At 37.6% G+C, this 20,288-nt stretch overlaps 1 protein-coding gene across 8 annotated transcripts in view; it reads right to left on the bottom strand.

Annotated features, from left to right (window-relative positions):
* DNM1L (dynamin 1 like) overlaps window positions 1-20,288 on the bottom strand; it is a 64,918-nt gene that overhangs the window by 19,797 nt on the left and 24,833 nt on the right. For 4 of the 8 annotated variants that reach the window (XM_001086230.5, XM_001086126.5, XM_001085903.5 and 1 more), the window contains exons 3-9: window positions 14,996-15,042; window positions 14,211-14,282; window positions 11,426-11,512; window positions 9,082-9,244; window positions 5,144-5,264; window positions 3,313-3,444; window positions 1,503-1,709 (exon numbers count right to left, since the gene is read on the bottom strand). In XM_001086230.5, the coding sequence (XP_001086230.3) occupies window positions 1,503-1,709; window positions 3,313-3,444; window positions 5,144-5,264; window positions 9,082-9,244; window positions 11,426-11,512; window positions 14,211-14,282; window positions 14,996-15,042 (829 nt within the window). The remainder of the gene's footprint in view (window positions 1-1,502; window positions 1,710-3,312; window positions 3,445-5,143; window positions 5,265-9,081; window positions 9,245-11,425; window positions 11,513-14,210; window positions 14,283-14,995; window positions 15,043-20,288) is intronic. The other 4 variants (XM_077953842.1, XM_077953843.1, XM_077953845.1 and 1 more) reach the window with 1 other exon arrangement.

Genomic DNA, 20,288 nt, shown 5'->3' with positions numbered 1-20,288 from the left:
TCATGAGAGTAAAGTGGAAATAAGACTATTTTTGACAAAAGATGCCATTAAATTTCAGACTGTAGAGCCACATTTACAATACCTCAGGCTAATTACTGTTGATTTTGAGGCAACTTTCTTTTGACGATGGTGAGGGTGGACTATTGGATTGTCATTACAGGAAGGTCTAGATTTCCTGCTTTTAACAAAATTACATTGAATTCATTTTTAGAGGTGATGAAAACTTCCTTTTTGAGAAGTTAGTGTTAAGGTCTTGGAAGTGAACACATTGTTTGTAGTGCTATCCATTCCTCTCCTGAGATTTTAACTTACTACTGGAAATCCTTAACCAATTATAACAGCTTTGTTCTCTTTATTTTCAAAATGATTTCCTTTGCTTTGATTAGACACTGGTTTTTTTTGTTTGTTTGTTTGTTTTTGGTAACCGTAGTTCATCTAAATGCAGCTTTTTCTGAACTTTAAAGACAGAATCACTTTTTTTTTTCTGAGACAGAGTCTTGCTTTGTTGCCCAGGCCAGAGTGCAGTGGCACCATCTCGGATCACTGCAACCTCCACCTCACAGGTTCAAGAGATTCTCCTGCCTCAATCTCCCAAGTAGCTGGGATTACAGCTGCCTGCGACCACGCCCGGCTAGTTTTTGTATTTTTAGTAGAGATGGGGTTTCATCATGTTAGCCACGCTGGTTTCGAACTCCTGACGTCAGGTGATTCGCCCGCCTTAGCCTCCCAAAGTGCTGGGATTACAGGCATGAGCCACTGTGCCTGGCCAGAATCCCATTTTTAACTAACTGAGATAGCAAAATCATCTTTTTCATTCTTTTAGGAAATAGCTGTTGCCAAAGTGAAGGTGTAGATAATACCTAGTCTTGTTACATAATGGGGATGTGGTTTGCCGAAGAATTTTCTTTATAAAATTGAAGTTTCAAGGGATGTCAGTGTTTATGCCATTTTTCCAGTTCCAAAATTATTCCATTCCATTCTAGAAATCTGAAGTATGTAACTTGAAATCCTTAATAAAATTTGGATTTAATTTTAAAAAAAGAGAGAGAGAGAAAGGGAGTCTCAATATGTCGCCCAGGCTGGCCTTGAACTCCTGAACTCAAGGGATTCTCCTACCTCAGCCTCCTGAGCAACTGGGGCTGCGGGTGCACACCACCATGTAATTTTGTTTTTATGTTTTATTTTTACTTATCTGCATTTTCTAATTTTTTATGAGCAATTATAATGTGTGTACTAAAGAAACAAACACTTTAAAAGCTAAATTAAGAAATATTTTTTCTTATTAAAATAGTTTTACAAATACATGAAAATTTTACTTTGCTTTACATCATTTACAAAACATATTTTCACACAACCAGACATCATCCTATTATCTCTACAAAATTATATTTTTGTTTTATAGATAACAAATCTCAGATAATCTGAGCTGAAGTCATCTTCACAAAAGGAAAAGTGACCTAGCACTCTAGGTAACCAAATCTACAGAAACATTTCTTACTTACAGCTCTGAAGTTTCAATATATTTTGCAGTTCCTTCAATCGTGTTACAATATTCTGTGGCAAATTTGGTAATAAGCTGGAGTAAAGTAGCACTTTTATCATCCACGGGTTCACCGTAGCTATTTAGAAGAGACTGATACTGAGCAGCTAGAACATTTATTCTTGTTTTCAACTCTGGTAAGCAATCTCTGATGTGATGCATCAGTAACCTAAAAAAGGTTTTTAGAAAGGAAGGATTTAAAAGTAAAATAAGTCAAATTTTTAAAATGGGGAAAACCTATCAAATAATTTGTCCTGGCAAATGTGATACTGTGAAATATATATTTGGTCTTTGTCTTCATTTCCTGGCAGTCAGCTCCTAAAATCCTTGGACTCTCCAAAAGCATAAGAGTGTTTAGAGTGTCTTTGCATGTTAATGAGATGACTGGTGGCTAGATAGCTTCAGGATGGGAGCTGGTCACCAGAACAGCCTCAGAAGAAGGGAGAGAGGCCAAAGGTTGAGCTGATCACCAGTGGCCAATGGAGTTTCCATAAAAACTCAAAAGGACGCAGTTCACGGAGTCTTCAGAGAGTAGAACACATGAAGGTTCCCAGAGTGTGGTGTGCCCAGAGAGGGCACGGAAGCTCCACATTCCTTCCCACATGCCCAGCCCTGTGCATCTCTTCATCTGGCTATTTACCTATATCCTTTCTAATATGCTTTATAGTAAATGGGTATATGTTAAGTAGTGTTTCCCTGACCTCTGTGAGCCACTCTAACAAATTAATCAAACATGAAACGGGAGTCATGGGTACCCTGACTTATAGTCCATCAGTCAGAAACACAGGCTACAATGTGTGCTTACAACTAGCATCTGACTTGGGGGCAGTCTTGTGGGACTGAACCCTCAAACTGTGGGAGCTGACGCTATCGCCAGGTAAATAGTGTTAGCATTGAATTAAAGGACATTCAGCTACAATCCCCTGGAGAATTCCTTGCTTGATGTATGGGGAAAACTCCCCATGTATCTGCTCTCAGAAGCATTATGTGCCATACTGATTAACTGTGTGTAAATAGGAAAAAAACAATTTGTATTCGTTTTTCCTAAATCATAAAAGGAAAAAAAATGCAAATTATTTTCATATTACTGCAGTTACCACAGAGAAAGCAAGCCACTCAATCAATTCTTCCTATATAATTTTGGTTTCATTGACTTGTCATTTACAATTAGTAACCAGCAAAGTAAAAATCAACCTTATTAAGATCCAAATCTATCAGTCTTTAAGGAATAAAAGTAAGAGAAAATGGCTTCCACTTCAGTCATTTATAAATAATCTAGAAACATCTTCTAGTCCCCCACCATCAATGAGTATTCAGAATCCAACGTATACAACTTAAGTTATTTCTACAGTGAATAGGAATAAAAGACATTCTATTTCTTTGTTTTTCCATCTCCCTTCCCTGGTAAATAAAAGACATTCTAAGTTAAGAATAGATAATGTGAAAATTACAAATTTTAATGCAGTTGCTGAAATGCAAAGTGCAAATGAAGTCATCTCTAGTTGTATCCACAAAACTAAATTAACTGTCAAAATTTTCATAATTAAAACATCTTAAAATCACTTGAACATTCATTCTAGACTACATGATGATGTAATGTCAACCACCCCAATAAAAATAGAGACATCTACTCTTCAGGAACCTACTATATAAGAAACCATAAGTGAAGCTGTTAGGAACAGTATGAAAATGTAAGGAACTGAAAATGAACCCTCTCAGACACCTATTGGTAAAAACAAACACATCTCATTTCCAAAAGGTAAAAAAATTACCTGTTTAGAGTCCTAGCAAGATACTTTGTTCCATTTCTATTGGCCAGAGATGGATATTTCTTTTGAAGAAAAGCATACTCATCACGGATTGAATCAGTTACACTCTTCTTGTTGTTAATATCTAGCTGGCTCCTGAGGTTGAAAAAATTACAAAACTATTCAGCTTAATGGTTGTCCTCTTCCTACCTCAGATGATGACAGCACCAGCCATTATTCTCTAATACCTGACAGGGACTGTTTTATTTAATTCTCACAATAATTTTATGTGACAGGTATTACTACCCCATTGTATAGCAAGGAACTGAGGCTCACAGAGACTAACTTACCCAAGGTCACACACTAACTGGCATAGCCAAGACTTGAACTAAGTGAATTATAAGTAACTAGTGCCTAAATAGAGTAGGCCTCATTATTACCATTAACTATAGACAAAAACAATAAGTAACAGGTATAAACAGGTATAAAAATATAAGAGTATCTTAGTCAATTGTATATTTTATCCATGCCAGGGAACTAATTTCGCCCAAAAATAATTAAGTTAATTTGAAGAACAATCATCTACAAATAATGAACAGTGTTGCTTGCGCCACCTCCTTGCCTGAAAAAAGAGACAGTTGGAATTGAGAGTGGGGATGGGAGAATGACAGGAGGGATGGGATGGAAGGACATTAAAATAGAAGCAGACAACTGGAATGGATCTTATATATCAGGTAGTAAAAACATTTTCATTTTCTAAAGGCTTGAGACCCAAAGACATTAGGTGTCATTTAAACCTACATTGTATCTAGTTTATGGAAGAACTGGGACTAGAACTCAGATTTCATGATAATTTCAGGGTTTCCTAGCATATGAAGGCTTTGGACTAAAAGAGAGATTCATCCGAGTCCAGCTCTTTCACTACCCATGTGACTTTTGGTTAAATGTATAACCTGAGGTTTCTGATTATAAAATAGACATCAACACCTACCTCAGGGGATGCTGTGAGGATTCCAAGAGATACCATTTGCAAATTGCTCAGAGTAGAGTGTCTAAAACATAATTAGACACTCAATAATAGTTTCCTTTTTCCAATTTTTAATACCAACTATTTATAATTAGGATACCTTTAATAAAATTTCTCCAAGTCACATCCTGGCAATTACACAAAATCACTAATGCTAGGGATTAAACCAATCTATTAAAATCCTGCCACCTTAAACTCTTTCTCGACTGTGTATACATTAGGTAATTTTTCCCTTACCCAGCACCTCCTCATACATTGCTTAACATGATAGGCAAGAATTCTTAAAGCCTGGCTATTACAACATTTCTTCCATTTTGTGGTATTGCTTACTTTAGAAACATTTTCCATTAAAAATTTCTACGGGGGCAGGCATAGTGGCTCATGCCTGTAATCCTAGCACCTGGGAAACCAAGGTTGGAGGACTGCTTGAGCCCAAGAAGTCGAGACAAGCCTGGGCAACATGGCAAGACCTTGTCACTACAAAAAAAATTAAAAATTAGCCAGGTGTGGTGGTACACACCTGTAGTCTCAGCTACTTGAAAGGCTGAAGTGGAAGGATCACTTGAGCCCAGAGGTCGAGGCTACAATAAGCCACAATCACGCCACTGCATTCCAGCCTAGGCAACAGAGACGCCCTGTTTCCCAAAAAAAAAAAAAAATTTCTATCTCTTTTCTCCCTTTAGGGCAATTGATTCTTTAGCAATACCAAGATCATAGTAAAAGGGAGAAAAAATACAGGACAGTATCACATTTCAAACAGATTTTAGAAATTCAGACTTGCTCTGAAGTGATTGCTCTACCAATTCTTATCCCATTCTAACTGCTAACCTGTTAACTACTCCAATTATTCCAAGTTTGACTGGAATAACCCTTCCCATCAATACATCCATGGCATCGGTACCCGCATCCATGAGATCAAGTTTAGTGATTACAGCTAGGGTTCTGCGACCTGGTAAATGCAAAAAGAGAAAAGGGCAAAGAAAAGAAAGAAAGAAAGAAAATGATCCATTAAATAAAACTATTAAGCATTAATAAAGGAAAACCCTCATCTATAATCGCACTTAGTATTACCTCTGTCATCATTTTGGTAATGCCTTTCTTACCAGTACTTTTTAAAAAATAATTTTAAACATTGTGTACAATTTTTAAAAACATTTTTGCCAGGTGTGGTGGCTCATGCCTGTAATTCCAGCAGTTTGGGAGGCCAAAGCGGGCGGATCACCTGAGGTCAGGAGTTCGAGACCAGCCTGACTAACATGGTAAAACCCCATCTCTACTAAAAATACAAAAATTAGCCAGGCGTAGTGGTAGACGCCTATAATCCCAGCTGCTCGGGAGGCTGAGGCAGGAGAATTGCTTAAACCTGGGAGGCGAAGGTTGCAGTGAGCTGAGAGCATGCCATTGCACTCCAGCCTGGATGATAGAGCAAGACTCCGTCTCACAAAAATATAGATATAGATATAGATATGGATATAGATATATAGATATATAGATATAGATAGTATATATAAAAAAATAGTTTTTTCACATGCAATTTTTTGTTGACTCTTAGGGCTATTTTGTAAGCATTTAAAAAATCTATATAAAATTTACATCCAGGTGATATGGCCCATGCCTATAATCCCAACACTTTGGAAGGCCAAGGCAGACAGATTGCTTGAGCCCAGGAGTTCAAGACCAGCCTGGGCAAAGTGGTGAAACTCTGTCTCTACAACAAATAGAAAACTTAGCAGGGTATGGTAGTCCTAGCTACAGGTGAGGCTGAGGTGGGAGAACTACCTGAGCCCAAGAAGTCAAGGCTGCAGTGAGCCGTGATTGCACCACTGCACTCCAGCCTGGGCAATGGAATAAGACCTTGTCTCAAAAAACAAAAATTAAAATAAAAATATTGACTCCTTTTTGGTGTACAGTTCTAAGAGTTTTGACAAATGCCAAGAGATATTTCACAACCAACTCAAGACACTGCCGCCCCCCACCAAATTTTCTTATGCTAACCAATCAAACCAATTTTCCATCCCTAGTTTTGCCTTTTCTAGAATGTTATATAAACGAAATCAGATAGTACATAACCTTTTGAGTCTGGCTTCTTTCATTTAGCATAATGCAGTTGAGATTCATCCATGTTCTTGTATATTAATAGTCCGTTCTTTTTTATTGCGGAGTAGCGTCCCATTGTATGGAATGTACTATACTTTAGTTTCACTCCTCATCTGAGAAATATGTGAGATGTTTCCAGTTTTTGGAAATTATGAATAAAGATGCTGTAGACATTTGTATATAGTTTTTATATGAACACTGGTTCTCATTTAACATGGTTAAACACCTAGGAATGGGACTGCTAATTTAACTTTACAAGAAACTGCCAGACTTGTTTCCCAAAATGACTATACCACTCCCACCAGCAATGTATGAGTTCAATTGCTCTGCATAGTGTACAATTTTTAGTCATAAGCATTTTTCTTTTTTTTTTTTTTTTTGTGCAGTGGTACAATCTCGGCTCACTGTAACCTTCGCCTCCTGAGTTCAAATGATTCTCATGTCTCAGCCTCCCCAGTAGCTGGGATTACAGGCATGCACCACCATGCCCGGCTAATTTTTGTATTTTTAATAGAGATGGGTTTTCACCATCTTGGCCAGGTTGCTCTGGAAATTCTGGCCTCAAGCGATCCGCTCACCTCAGCCTCCCAAAGTGCTGGAATTACAAGTGTAAGCCACCACACCAGGCATTTTTCTGTATTGTTCCAAATCAACAAAATCATCCTTTTTAATTATTTCATATTTTACTGTTAAAATTTACTTAATCCTTCCAACTGTTGGTCGTATTAAGTTGTTTCAAAATTTTAATACTATAAATAATACTAGGCCAATTATTTCCTTATGATGTATTACTAGATTAAGATTAGTAATCAAGCCAGGTGCAGTGGCTCACTCCTGTAATCCTAACACTTTGGGAGACTGAGGCGGGCAGATCGCTTGAGCCCAGGAGTGCGAGGCTGCAGTGAGGCATGATTGTGCCACTGCACTCCAGACCTGGGCAACAGAGTAAGACCTTACATCCAATACAAAAAAAAGATTAGATTAAAAATATTACAATATTTATGGCTCGAGGGTCAGTTTAAAATAGAGTTAATACATATAAAATGCTTAACAGGTTTTTTTTGTTTGTTTTTTTACGAAGGTCTGGCTCTGAGCCCAGGCAAGAGTGCAATGGCATGATCTTGGCTCAGTGCAACGTCTGCCTTCCAGGCTCAAGCCATCCTCCCACCTCAGCATCCCAAGTAGCTAGGACCACAGGCCAGTGCCACCATACCCAGCTAAATTTTTTTTTGTATTTTTTATAGAGATGGGGTCTCATTTTGCTGCCCAAGCTGGTGTCAAACTCCTGAGCTCAAGTGATCCACCAGCCTTGCCTCCCAAAGTGCTGGTATTACGGGCATGAGCCACTGAGCCCAGCCTACTTTAAATAATAAAAATAAATGTAAATAAACTCTTTGATAAAGTTTATCTTTTACTTTAACTGAAGTGAACATTATTTACTCAAATGGTAAAAAAAATTTTCTTAAACACTTGAAATATAAAATTTTGGGGCCAGGCGCAGTGGCTCACACCTGTAATCCCAGCACTTTGGGAGAACGAGGCGGGCAGATCACAAGGTCAGGAGATCGAGACCATCCTGGCTAACATGGTGAAACCCTGTCTCTACTAAAAATACAAAAAATTAGCCGGGCGTGGTGGCAGGCACCTGTAGTCCCAGCTACTCGGGAGGCTGAGGTAGGAGAATGGCGTGAACCCGGGAGGCAGAGCTTGCAGAGAGCCAAGATCACGCCACTGCACTCCAGCCTGGGTGATAGAGCAAGACTCTGTATCAAAAAAAAAAAAAAAGTGTTAAAGTGACCCTGCTTATGGGATTTTTTATTGGCAGTCTTAGCACTATTTCATATCAAATTTTTATTTGAAATTATTCTTCAAAGCAGGGTAAGAAAAACACGACACAACCTTCAGACCCTCTAAATAGTAAGGTGAAAAAAATGGTTTCTATATGAGGCCATGCACACATTTGTTAGCAACAATAGTAACCACTCTCTTACAAGCCAGCATTTTATACATGCTACGAGATGTGCACTACATCATTAGTCAAGCATCAGTGACCCACAGTGTGAACTAATCCTTGGGGTTAAAATGCTTCATGAAAGGATTTTACCTTCATTTCTAAAAATCCCCTTTGCCTTGAGCATGTCTAAATGTTCTCTACCTCTGCAGAATGTAGATACCATAATTCTCTACTGTACCATAATAATCTACAATGATTATCTACTGTGTTATTTTTTTTAAAGAGTCTATGTTGCCCAGGCTGACTTTGAACTCCTGACCTCAAACAATGCTCCCATCTCAGCCTTCTGAGTAGCTGGGACCACAGGCACATGTGACCACACCTGGCTATGTTATTTACTCTTAAAAGCCAGCCATTCAAATACCCAAGTTGCAAAACAAGAAATCCTTTTTGCAAAGCCACTGTATTATTTTAAAATTATTAGGTAACCATTACAAATAAAGATGTGAAATATTTTTGCCTAGTCTGTATAGCAATTTAAAATCTTATTTTCCATCAGAATTTCTATTTTTATAAACAAAAATAGGAAAGCATTATCTTTTAAATTTGTATTAACAACTAGAGATACTGTTTTTAAAGAGAAAAATTCCTTTCTCAAGGGTAGATTTACCATTGTAAAATAAGCATCTCATTAAATATTAACATCTGTCCTTACCATCTGGATCTACCTCTCTTGAAATTTTAAGTGCCTCTGATGTTGCCATATCTGTATTAGCAGCAGTGACAGCGAGGATAATGGAATTTGGGTTACTGATGAACCGAAGAATGAGCTCTCTGATTTGAAGCTCAATATCCTTAGGTTGATCACCTACAGGCACCTAAACCAAACAGAGATGAGCAAGGAACTAATAGTTAAAAATCAACTCCGCTTTTTTACCCACATTTAATCCACAGAATATAGGTATAGCCATTTACAAATAGTTAAAATAAAAATAAAGACATTAATAATATACTACAGTGGTATTTATGATTCTGGTAATGTGTCGAGTCTCAAACTGTAACTCTTGCAAATATCAAAAGTTAATTTAATACAATCCCCTGTTAAGAAGTGGTCAGTGTGGACTGGCTAGATACAAATTCATTCATTCATTCATTCAATTATCAAGTGTTTACTGGCAGCCTACTCTATTTCAGGCTCTTTTCTGAACGTGATTTCAGGTCATGTCAGATTATGTTACAGTAGCGAATTTTAAAAAGACCAAACTTCCTGTCTTCATAGAACTTATGTTTTAGTAATAACAGGCATATAATAAACAAAAACATATATATAGTATCCAGATGGTGGTAAGGGCTATGGAAAAATAAGGCAGAACAGCAGGCTAGGGAATGATTAGAGAAGATTATTATATATTTTTTTTTGAAACAGGGTATCACTCTATCACCTAGGCTGGAGTGCAATGGTGCGATCATAGCTCACTGTATCTTTGAACTCCTGGGCTCAAATGATCCTCCTGCCCCAGCCTCCCAAAGTGCTAGAACTACAAGCATAAGCCACTGCACCTGGCCATTAGGATTATGATTTTAATGTTTTAAATTGGTTTATGTTTTTAAATACAGTAATCAGGGAAACTTCACTGAGACAACTGACACTTAAGAGAATGAGCAGAAATTAAGCCAATAAGGGAGAGGTACATACAGATATATGGGGGAAAAACAGTCCAAAGAGAGTGAACAGTGAGGGCAGGAGGCTGAAGCAAGAGGAGTTAGGAGAAGAATAGGGACGTACCAAGTAGATACTTCAGATCTCTGTAAAAACTTGGGCTTTTACTCTGAGTGAAATGGGAGAAGTTTTAAGTCAAGGAATGACAAGTAACTGGAGAGGTTTTGAGCCAAGGGATGACACAATCGAATCTTCACTTTAATAGTATCACTGTCTACTAAGATGAGATCATGAGGAAGACCTATTATTTATTATTGTGCAGTAATCTAGGTGGCATGATAGTGGCTAGATTAGGATAGTAGCTATGAATTTATAAAACATGATTGAGTATTGGATATACTATAAAGGTAGGAAGAGCCAAGAGGATTTGCTGGCAGGAAGTGGGATGTGGGATAAATTTGTGTCAAGGATGACTACAAACTCTGACTAAGCAATTGGCAGAATGGAGTTGCCATTTATTTATTATTTATTTAGAGACAGGGTCTCACTCTGTTGGCCAGATAGAGTGCAGTGATGCAATCATAGCTCACTGTAGCCTCAAATTCCTGGGCTCAAGCAATCCTCTTGCCTCAGCTGGGACTACATGCATGCACCACCCTGCCCGACTAATTTTTGTACTTTTTGTAGAGACATGGTCTCCCTATGTTGCCCAGGCTGGTCTCGAACTCCTGGGCTCAAAGAATTCCTCCCACCTTGATCTCCCAAAGTGCTGGGATTACAGGATAAGCCACCACACCAAACAGAGATGGGCAAGGAACTAATAATTAAAAATCAACTCAGCTTTTTAATGAGTTGCCAATAAATGGCATGAGTTGCCATTTATTGCAATGAGGGAAGACTACAGAAGGACCAAATCTAGTTGAGGAACAGGTCAGGAATTTGGTATTAGAGTTTGAAATGTCTATTAGACATTTAAGTATATATGTTGAATAGCAACTAGATACACAAGTCTGGAGATATTTGAATACCATCAATATACAGAGCCTTATGTAGTTAAAGCCATAAAATCTGATGAAATCATCAAGGGGAAAGTGTACCTAGAGAAAACAAGAGGTCCACAAACTGAGCTCTGGGGCACTTACTGTTTAGACATTGGGGAGATGAGAAGAAACAGCAAAAGAGACTGAAAAGGAGTGGCCAGTGAGACTGGAGATAAACCTGTAGAGTGTGGTATCCTGGAAGCCAAGTAAAGAAAGTGTTTCAAGGAGAAAGGAGGGCTCAACGTTATCAAATGCTGCTAACAGATCAAAGTGATTGCAAAAAGAAGCTGATTATTCTCATATGGGATGTCAAGGAAGTGAAAACAACCTGGCCAAATCTACAACTATTCCTTCCTTACCTTGGTCATTCCTGGCAAATCCACAAGTGTCAAATTGACAACGTTGGGTGAAAAAATCTTAAGATGAATTGGTTCAGGGCTTACTCCCTAGAAATAAATTTCAAAATATTATATAAAAATCACATTAAAATTTCAATGAACTATGAAGTAATAAACTTCAAGTACATAGACATTAATGCTTTTAAAAATGAATTAAGTAATGATCCCAAAAACTTTTTTAAACAATCAAAACCTGATGAAACACATGGGAAATTAGGTAGCCAGCCATATTAACAGGTTATAAGCCTACCTCCACCCCTGTATCATATTATATACACATGTATTATATACCATGTATTATTTTACATTCTTTTCTCTTGATTATAAACATACACCTTTCCCCTTTTTTTTGAGACAAGTTCTCACTCTGTTACCCAGGCTGGAGTGCAGTGGTGTAATCATGGCACACTGCAGCCTCAAAATCCTGGGCTCAAGCAATCCTCTTGCCTTAGCCTCCTGAGTAGCTGGGACTATAAGGTGTGTACCACCATGCCCAGGTAATTTTTTAAAAATTTTTTGTAGAGACAGGGCATTACAATGTTGCCCAGGCTGGCATATACCATTCCTTAAACATGTTTAATAGATTTAGCACTGAATAAAAGAATAACGTATTCCTCACTATCCAAATGTATGAGGCTCCAAGTTCAGAAGGTAAGGCATAGATAACAAGTTGTCCAAATCAGCTTGGTTCCTGATCTTTGAATATCAAGTGGCAAGAATGTGTATGGTAAGAGATTCCTCAAGAAGTTTATCTAAATCTTTAATGTCTAGTAAGAATTTGAATAGTGAGAGATACATGTATTTTCTCTCCTGTAGACTAAGATTACTGTGTAGGCTCCCTCCCTCCTCTTCACCACTGGCCCTCTGCAAGTTTTAGGATTAAATCAACTACATGTAAAAAGACACTTATGAGATGTTTATACCCATCTTTGTACATGCCCTTCTTTACCCTTTAATATATCCTCTCATCAACTGTTTATCCACCTTACGTTTTCCCTCATTAACCCACTGAAAATTCTAATTTGCCAGCAAGTTTTTAATATCCTTTACTCCATGTTCCCTATACAATTATATTTGCTATTTTAGATTACTTTGTGCTACTTTTTCATTTTAAATACTGCAGTGTTCCAAAGCCAACAGATGTCAATACCTGGCATACCTATTTAGGTTGTATATTTCTCAGGACCTTTATTGCCATGGCATTCCTCTATCATGTCCAATACAAAGCTTTGCCCAATGCCTTTACAACTCCAATCTCATAGACATTTTAAATCCTTCAGGGCTTTATGTTAGGCATATGCAGTCATTTACATATTTTGACATAAAAATTATATAAGATCAAAGTATCATTTACTTCATTACATACGTGATTTGGGAAAGAAGAGATGTTTCATAGATATGGGGTTGGGGGACTTTTCATCTTTTAGACACTGCGGATGAAAAGCTGCTAGGTAAGTAAATTATATCCTCAACATAAATTAAACATCTTGTAGGTATACAGACTCAATCTTTAATGACATTCAGTTTAGTTAACTAAAAACATTTTTGAATCACCACAACACTCTAAATTCTGGTACTGTGTAAAATTACCACCAATTGCTGAGTTCAGTAAGTAAATGGGGACTGTAGGAGAGATAATTCAGACTGATGTTATGATCAGTAACATTCCAAAAGCCAAAAATATCCCTGATATAATTAGAGGAATGACGACAAGCTAATCTAGTTTCTGGCCACTTTTCCAACCCCTTCTACACAACATGGTTTCTAGAAATTCAGGGAAGTATGGCAGCAGTAGCAGTAACTCAAAGGTAACCAGCCTAGAGTTCAATAATGGACAAACGTCAGTCAGTCACTGTATAACAGCAACAAATACCTTGAACAGTCATAAAGAGTTAACATGACTCTAAAAATGCCTTTCTGTCAGGAAATAATCTTTTAGCACAGTAACTGGCAGATACAAGGGTTCAATATTTGTTGAATATTAGTACTAAGCTAGGGCCTAAATGTGCCTCTGGATAATGTAAGAATGGAGCTAAGAATAAAAAGGAAGGGAAATAAAAATTTAAAGAGATATATGTAAAAATGTAAAGAGAAAAATAAGAGGAATAAAGAAGAGAGAAGACAGAAGACAGCAGGATTCAGGCAAGGGAGTGACAGTACGTAGTGTCAAGATTAACAGTATCTTAGATACCTAACTTACTTTACATTGTCACAATCTCAGAAAATAAGAAAATAACCAGTTGCTAATGTATTACTTTTCATTTTCACTAAAAAAAAAAAAAAAAAAAAAACCCAATGTGCCTCTCTTTGCTTTCATAAGCAAATCTAGCCATACACAGGCAAGAAAAAGAACTCCTCAAAAGATATAAATAAGTGATACAATGCTTCCTGAGTTGGAGTACAATCAATCCTTCAGAAAAAGATAACTTATTGTAGCAATATTAAGTAGAATTATATAATAATGTGGTATGTACATGACAGGAACAAGAATAAACATCTAAATAAAATACCTGATTTATATGAAAGCTTTAAGAAAGAAAAGGGATTTTAAGCAAAGTTCTACATATTTGTGAAAATACTCCATTTGTTTCAAAGTCCATTATGAATTTTCAATGTCCATCGCTTCTCGGCCTTTTGGCTAAGATCAAGAGTATGAATTTACAATGCCCTTCACATATTATCTACAGAATACCTCAATTATATATTTACTGATGCTTATGCCTTCTAGCTCTAAAAAGATGCCTACCTTATTATTTCCTGAAATTCTTTCTGTTTCATTTTCAATTTCTTGTCGAATTTCATCAAAATCCGTGTAAAGCTAAAAGTTTTCGAAATAAAAAAGCATAATATTCAAAATAAGATCAAAAGTTCTTAAGTTGGAGGGGAAGTCCATATACTTCAAGGATGTCTATGTATTTGCTTCAGAGAATAAATAAATTCAAATGTATACATATCATTTTCTGAGCTAAGGATTCATAGTTTTTTTATGAGTTGTTTTTTGTTTATTTGGCTTTTTTTTTTTTGAGACAGGGTCTGACTCTGGCATAATCATGGCTCACTACAGCCTCAACCTTACATCCTCAAGCCATCCTCCTGCCTCAGCCTTCCAAGTAGCTAGGACTACAGGTGCATGCCACCATGCGAGGCTAATTTTTTTAATTTTTACAGAGACAGGATCTCCTTATATTGCCCAGGCTGGACTCGAACTCCTGGGCTCAAGTGATCCACCCATTTTAGCCTCCCTAAGTACTGGGATTACTTGCATGAGCCGCTATGCCTGGCCATTATGAACTTTTCAAAGCTTGCTGATCCCACAACAATTAAGAATCACCAAATCACAGAGAAAATCAGCCTCAATTTCAAGTGTTTTCCAATAAACTGTGGTTGGAAACATTACTAAGATTTATTTTATAAGGAATAGTTATAGTTACTTCAAAATAACTTAATTGCCAAAGATTAGAAACTAAATTATCAAGTATTCATACAAAATATTATTTTCAACATTATTTCATTATACGCTTGTGTGATTACCTTATTTTTGGTGTGAAGAAATTTACCCCATTCTTCTGCTTCCACCCCTGGAAAAAGAAAAACTCATTTATTAGAAACTTAGGAAACTACTGTTTATCTTTAGGAATTCAAAAAGGCAACATAATAAAACACTTGTTAACTTGTATTTAATTCTGCCATTAAGTACAAGTTAACAAGTATTTTAAAGTCTGCTAAATTATATTTTTCTAAAATTGTATTTTCTGCTAAATTATATTTTAAAAATTGTATGGTGTATTTCAAAAACATGACCAACTTCAGGCAGAGCTGCTCACATGTCTTCCCACCAGCTGAAATCTAGATTTTGCAAATAAAATTGTTTATTTCTCTTCATTTTTTTTGGTGAAGTTATATGACAGTAAAAGAAATATTCTTTAGTTTTAAACATCTTACATATAAAAGCAGTTTTCTGACAAAAGTAAAGTTAGGGGCTAAGAAGAAAAATTAAGAATCCCACTGAGTAGTGCAAAAAACGTATGTAACAGATTTACACATATGACTCAAGGAAAAATTTTACAATGTGTCAATGAAACAGCTAATTCTTCAGTTCTTTTTAAAAATTTGGTTTCCTGTTGGTTACCTGTAGAGTCACAATTTGCTGTTCCTTTAAAGAGCTCTCTCATTATTATAGAGCTAGCTGCTTTGTAATTTACACACACTTTCAAGGTGATTTTCCCCCAGGGTCAAGAGTTTTCCCTTGGAACTGGAGGCAGGAAAGAAATAAAATGGAAGAAAAGAAAAAACAAGAACCCTGGTATATGCAGCGTAAGGAGTTGCCACCCTCCATTAGTTTCCAGTCATAGGTCTGTTCCTCTTGTACTTGCTGAAAGAGGAAAATAGATTCACTGTTGCACTGTGTGAAGTAGTCTAAAACTTGGAGAGCAAGATACATTCTGTTTTTCCTAGAGAAACTAGAACTGTTTAATTGTGGAAAGATAATCTAACTTTAATCTCCTCCAAACATAGCTGTTTTGCTTTTGTCAAATTTAGAGAAGGTTAAAATATCTTAATAAGTTTATTGAATAATGCATATCAGCCACCTGAAGTCTAAATAAAAATGATTGTAAGATATTCAGATAAATAGAAGAGTGAGTCAATGCTTTGGTGGGATAAAGGTAAATAAAACCGGATCCTTTTTGCAGATAAAATGCTCACCTACTTGTAGCTTAGTACCTTCTTCCAAGAAGTCTCATTGGAGGACTGGAGTAATCTAGGTGAACAGAACTCACAAAATGCAAGTACTACATACCAAAGAGCTGTTTCTACTTTATCTTATTATATTTAAAAAGGCCTGACTTCACAAGCACGTCTTCAAAAATAAAAATAAAATAAATTACATTCACCACCAAAAAAGCTTGCATTTTGATGCAATGCCAAAAAAATAACAAGAACCACTAAAACCTGCGATCAATGTGGATGGGCAAATAAAAATGGAAGAAAAAAAAATGCACACAGCCTGTAATAGTACATAAGCACACATGCAGGCATAAGAGAAAAAAAGGGTCAAAAGCAAATGGATAAAGGAAACCTTTAGAAAGGTGTCTTGAGTTTTTCCATGTAGCAGGGTCTGTAGTTAAAGAGAAACAGCACAGAATAAGTTTAGTGCTTATCCCTAAAATTTTAAACCTTATTAAAAATTCAAATGTGCAGAAACCTGATCACATTTCAAATGCACATAGCATTCAATCATTCAAAATTTACAACTAGAATTAGAGGGACGTATATAATATTTGTAAGTCACAGAAACAACGCATATTGCTTGCCATAACTTTTTTAGGAAAAAACCTTTCAATATAATTAGCTATATCTGCCTTGTCTGAAGGTAGTTATCTCAATTGATTGTTCAGTCAGTTACAGATGGAACTCCTTGTTCTACTCTTCCCCCCCCTTCTCACTACTGCACTTGACTAGTCTAAAAAATAAAAATTAAATTTTTAAAATAATAAAAAAGTTATGTCACCACTGTTTCTAACTCTGACACAAATGAAGCACAATCAATCCACTATTCAAAAATTTGGGACAGGCGTGGGGCTCACACCTGTAATCCCAGCACTTTGAGATGCCAAGGCAGACTGATCACCTGAGATCAGAAACTCGAGACCAGCCTGGCCAACATGGCAAAACACCATCTTTACTAAAAATACAAAAATTAGCTGGGCCTAGTGACACACACCTGTAATCCCAGCTACTCGGGAGGCTGAGGCAGGAGAACTGCTTGAACCCAGGACGTTTCAGCGAGCCAAGATCACTGCGCCACTGCACACCAGCCTGGGCAACATAGCAAGACTCTGCCTCAAAAAAAAAACTTTGCCTGAGATATCTGATAACCTACTATGGGAAAAGATAAACTGCCTGATTTTTTAAAATCTACAAAATATACTACATACATCTTTCAAAACCTTAAAAGTTAGTTAAGTATATGTAAGTATTTGCCCCATTGCCTAAGACTGGACTGTATAAGGGTATTTTACTTGAAACATATATTGGATTTAATAGAACACTGCAGAAAGTTAACTCTTCACCTTTGTGGACTCAACCCAAAGGGAGACTACTACATGTATCATAGCACCTTATGCAGAAAAATTAATCCTATCTCTTTCCTTTAATTCTGATGTATAATTTTACTGCTTTTTTGAGGGGGCAACTGATTGCTTTTACAAATAGGTTACTTAAAGAAATAGGGGTAATAATTCAAATTATACCAAGATCTTAAGCATTATTCTGTGAAACAGGTATGTCTGCTTTTTTTTTTTTTTCTGAGACGGAGTCTTGCTCTGTTTCCCAGGCTGGAGTGCAATGGCATGATCTCGGCTCACTGCAACTTCCACCTCCTGGGTTCAAGTGATTCTCCTGCCTCAGCCTCCCGATTAGCTAGCATTACAGGCACCCACCACCACGCCCAGCTTATTTTTGTATTTTTAGTAGAGATGACGTTTCACCATGTTGGCCAAGCTGGTCTCAAACTCCTGACCTCAGGTGATCCACCCGCCTCGGCCTCCCAAAGTGCTAGGGTTACAGGCATGAGCCACCACGCCCGGCCTATGTTTGCATTTTTTAAAAAGAAAACAAAAAAGCTTTTGCTTTAGTTCAACAACTTTTCTCTCCAAAATAAATTCTTTTTTTTTTTTCACATTTTTTTTTTCCAATTTCTACTGACACTGTTCAGAAGCATCATATATAGCACAATTTTGGCCTTTAATCAGCATGCTACTTTTGGATTTTGTCTCAAAGGAAAGCTGAGGAAAGCCTGATTTATTTCTTACAAAACTATGAAAGATAACTGTGGAGTTCTGTTCAAACTGAACCACCACTCCACTCTAAAACATAGTTTAGTATTGTTTTTAATAAAATTTTAACGGAAAATTCTTTCACATTGGCAGAAGGGGCAAGCTGAGATGACCATAAATGTACATATTGACACCTCAGTTATCCCACAGTTGACAGAACGAAGAATCCTATGCTAAATAAATTTCCTGATAGTTGAATTATACATATTAAACACTAAAATGTTTTACTTTAGCCAGTTTTGATGGAGCTACATCTAAAATGGATTATACTTCTCCATGTCATCTTAGAATGTACTACTCAATCTATTATTGGTAACCTAGGTCTTTGTCATGTATCTAAGCCTTTACTGGCTAAAATCCCTACACAAAATGTTAGTAACTGATTCCTTCTTTTTTTTGGAAAGTTAATGTTTTCCTCCCTTTCTTTTTTTTTTTTTTTTTTTTGAGACGGAGTCTCGCTGTGTCGCCCAGGCTGGGGTGCAGTGGCGCCATCTCGGCTCACTGCAAGCTCCGCCTCCCGGGTTCACGCCATTCTCCTGCCTCAGCCTCCGAGTAGCTGGGACTACAGGCGCCTGCCACCACGCCCTGCTAGTTTTTTGTATTTTTAGTAGAGATGGGGTTTCACCATGTTAGCCAGGGATGGTCTCGATCTCCTGACCTCGTGATCCACCCGCCTCAGCCTCCCAAAGTGCTGGGATTACAGGCTTGAGCCACCACGCCCGGCCCGTCCCTTTCTCCTCTCTTATTATCAGGCTGTCAGGTAGTTCACACTCTTCTAGCTAACTATATTGTTTATCCGCTTCATGGTTTCTAATTTTCTCTGGGTTAGGATGATTTATGATATGCTAGAATTGTTTTGGTTTTTTTTGTTTTTTTTTTTTGTTTTTTTGAGACGGAGTCTCGCTCTGTCGCCCAGGCTGGAGTGCTGTGGCCGGATCTCAGCTCACTGCAAGCTCCGCCTCCCGGGTTCCCGCCATTCTCCTGCCTCAGCCTCCCAAGTAGCTGGGACTACAGGCGCCCGCCACCTCGCCCGGCTAGTTTTTTGTATTTTTTAGTAGAGACGGGGTTTCACCGTGTTAGCCAGGATGGTCTCGATCTCCTGACCTCGTGATCCGCCCGTCTCGGCCTCCCAAAGTGCTGGGATTACAGGCTTGAGCCACCGCACCCGGCCTTAGAATTGTTTATTCCAAGGATAAAGAAGCTCTGATGAAAAACTAAGGAACTGTCTATCCTAGAATAAAACATGTGAAATCTAGTACTCAAATTTATATAATCTATATTGTGTTTGGGGTAGTTGCCATTTTAGGCAAATGTGTATACAAAATCAGCACTAAGCTTGGAAAAAAACAATAGGTAGGCAGATGTACTGACCAACCACTAAGAGGAGACATCAACAAAACATAGTGGGCATAGGCCGGGCGTGGTGGCTCACGCCTGTAATCCCAGCACTTTGGGAGGCCGAGACGGGCGGATCACGAAGTCAGGAGATCGAGACCATCCTGGCTAACATGGTGAAACCCCGTCTTTACTAAAAAAAATACAAAAACTAGCCGGGCGAGGTGGCAGGCGCCTGTAGTCCCAGCTATTCCGGAGGCTGAGGCAGGAGAATGGCGTGAACCCGGGAGGCGGAGCTTGTAGTGAGCTGAGATCCAGCCACTGCACTGCAGCCTGGGCGACAGAGTGAGACTCTGTCTCAAAAAAAAAAAAAAAAAAAAAAAACATAGTGGACATAAAAACAAAGAGATACCAAGGAGCTGACACTTCTATAGCTGAAATGTACACCCTTTTCTAACAAGCACAATTTTATCTAAGGAAACACTGCCCAAAATTCAAATAGTTTCTGAGAGACAGGATATCACGGGCCCTCTCAAGGTGACAGAAGAAAATGAAAGTTAAAAAAAAAAAAGAGAGACAGACCTAATATATACTTTCTTAAGGTCTTAGTTTCAGGTGTTTGGTAAATTTGATGAAATCAGTTAGTGGGGATG

The sequence above is a fragment of the Macaca mulatta genome, chromosome 11, assembly GCF_049350105.2.
Source record: "Macaca mulatta isolate MMU2019108-1 chromosome 11, T2T-MMU8v2.0, whole genome shotgun sequence".
In the NCBI taxonomy this organism is placed as follows: domain Eukaryota; kingdom Metazoa; phylum Chordata; class Mammalia; order Primates; family Cercopithecidae; genus Macaca; species Macaca mulatta.
Note: the sequence above shows the minus strand (reverse complement) of the source record. Positions and strands in the feature narration are given on the sequence as shown.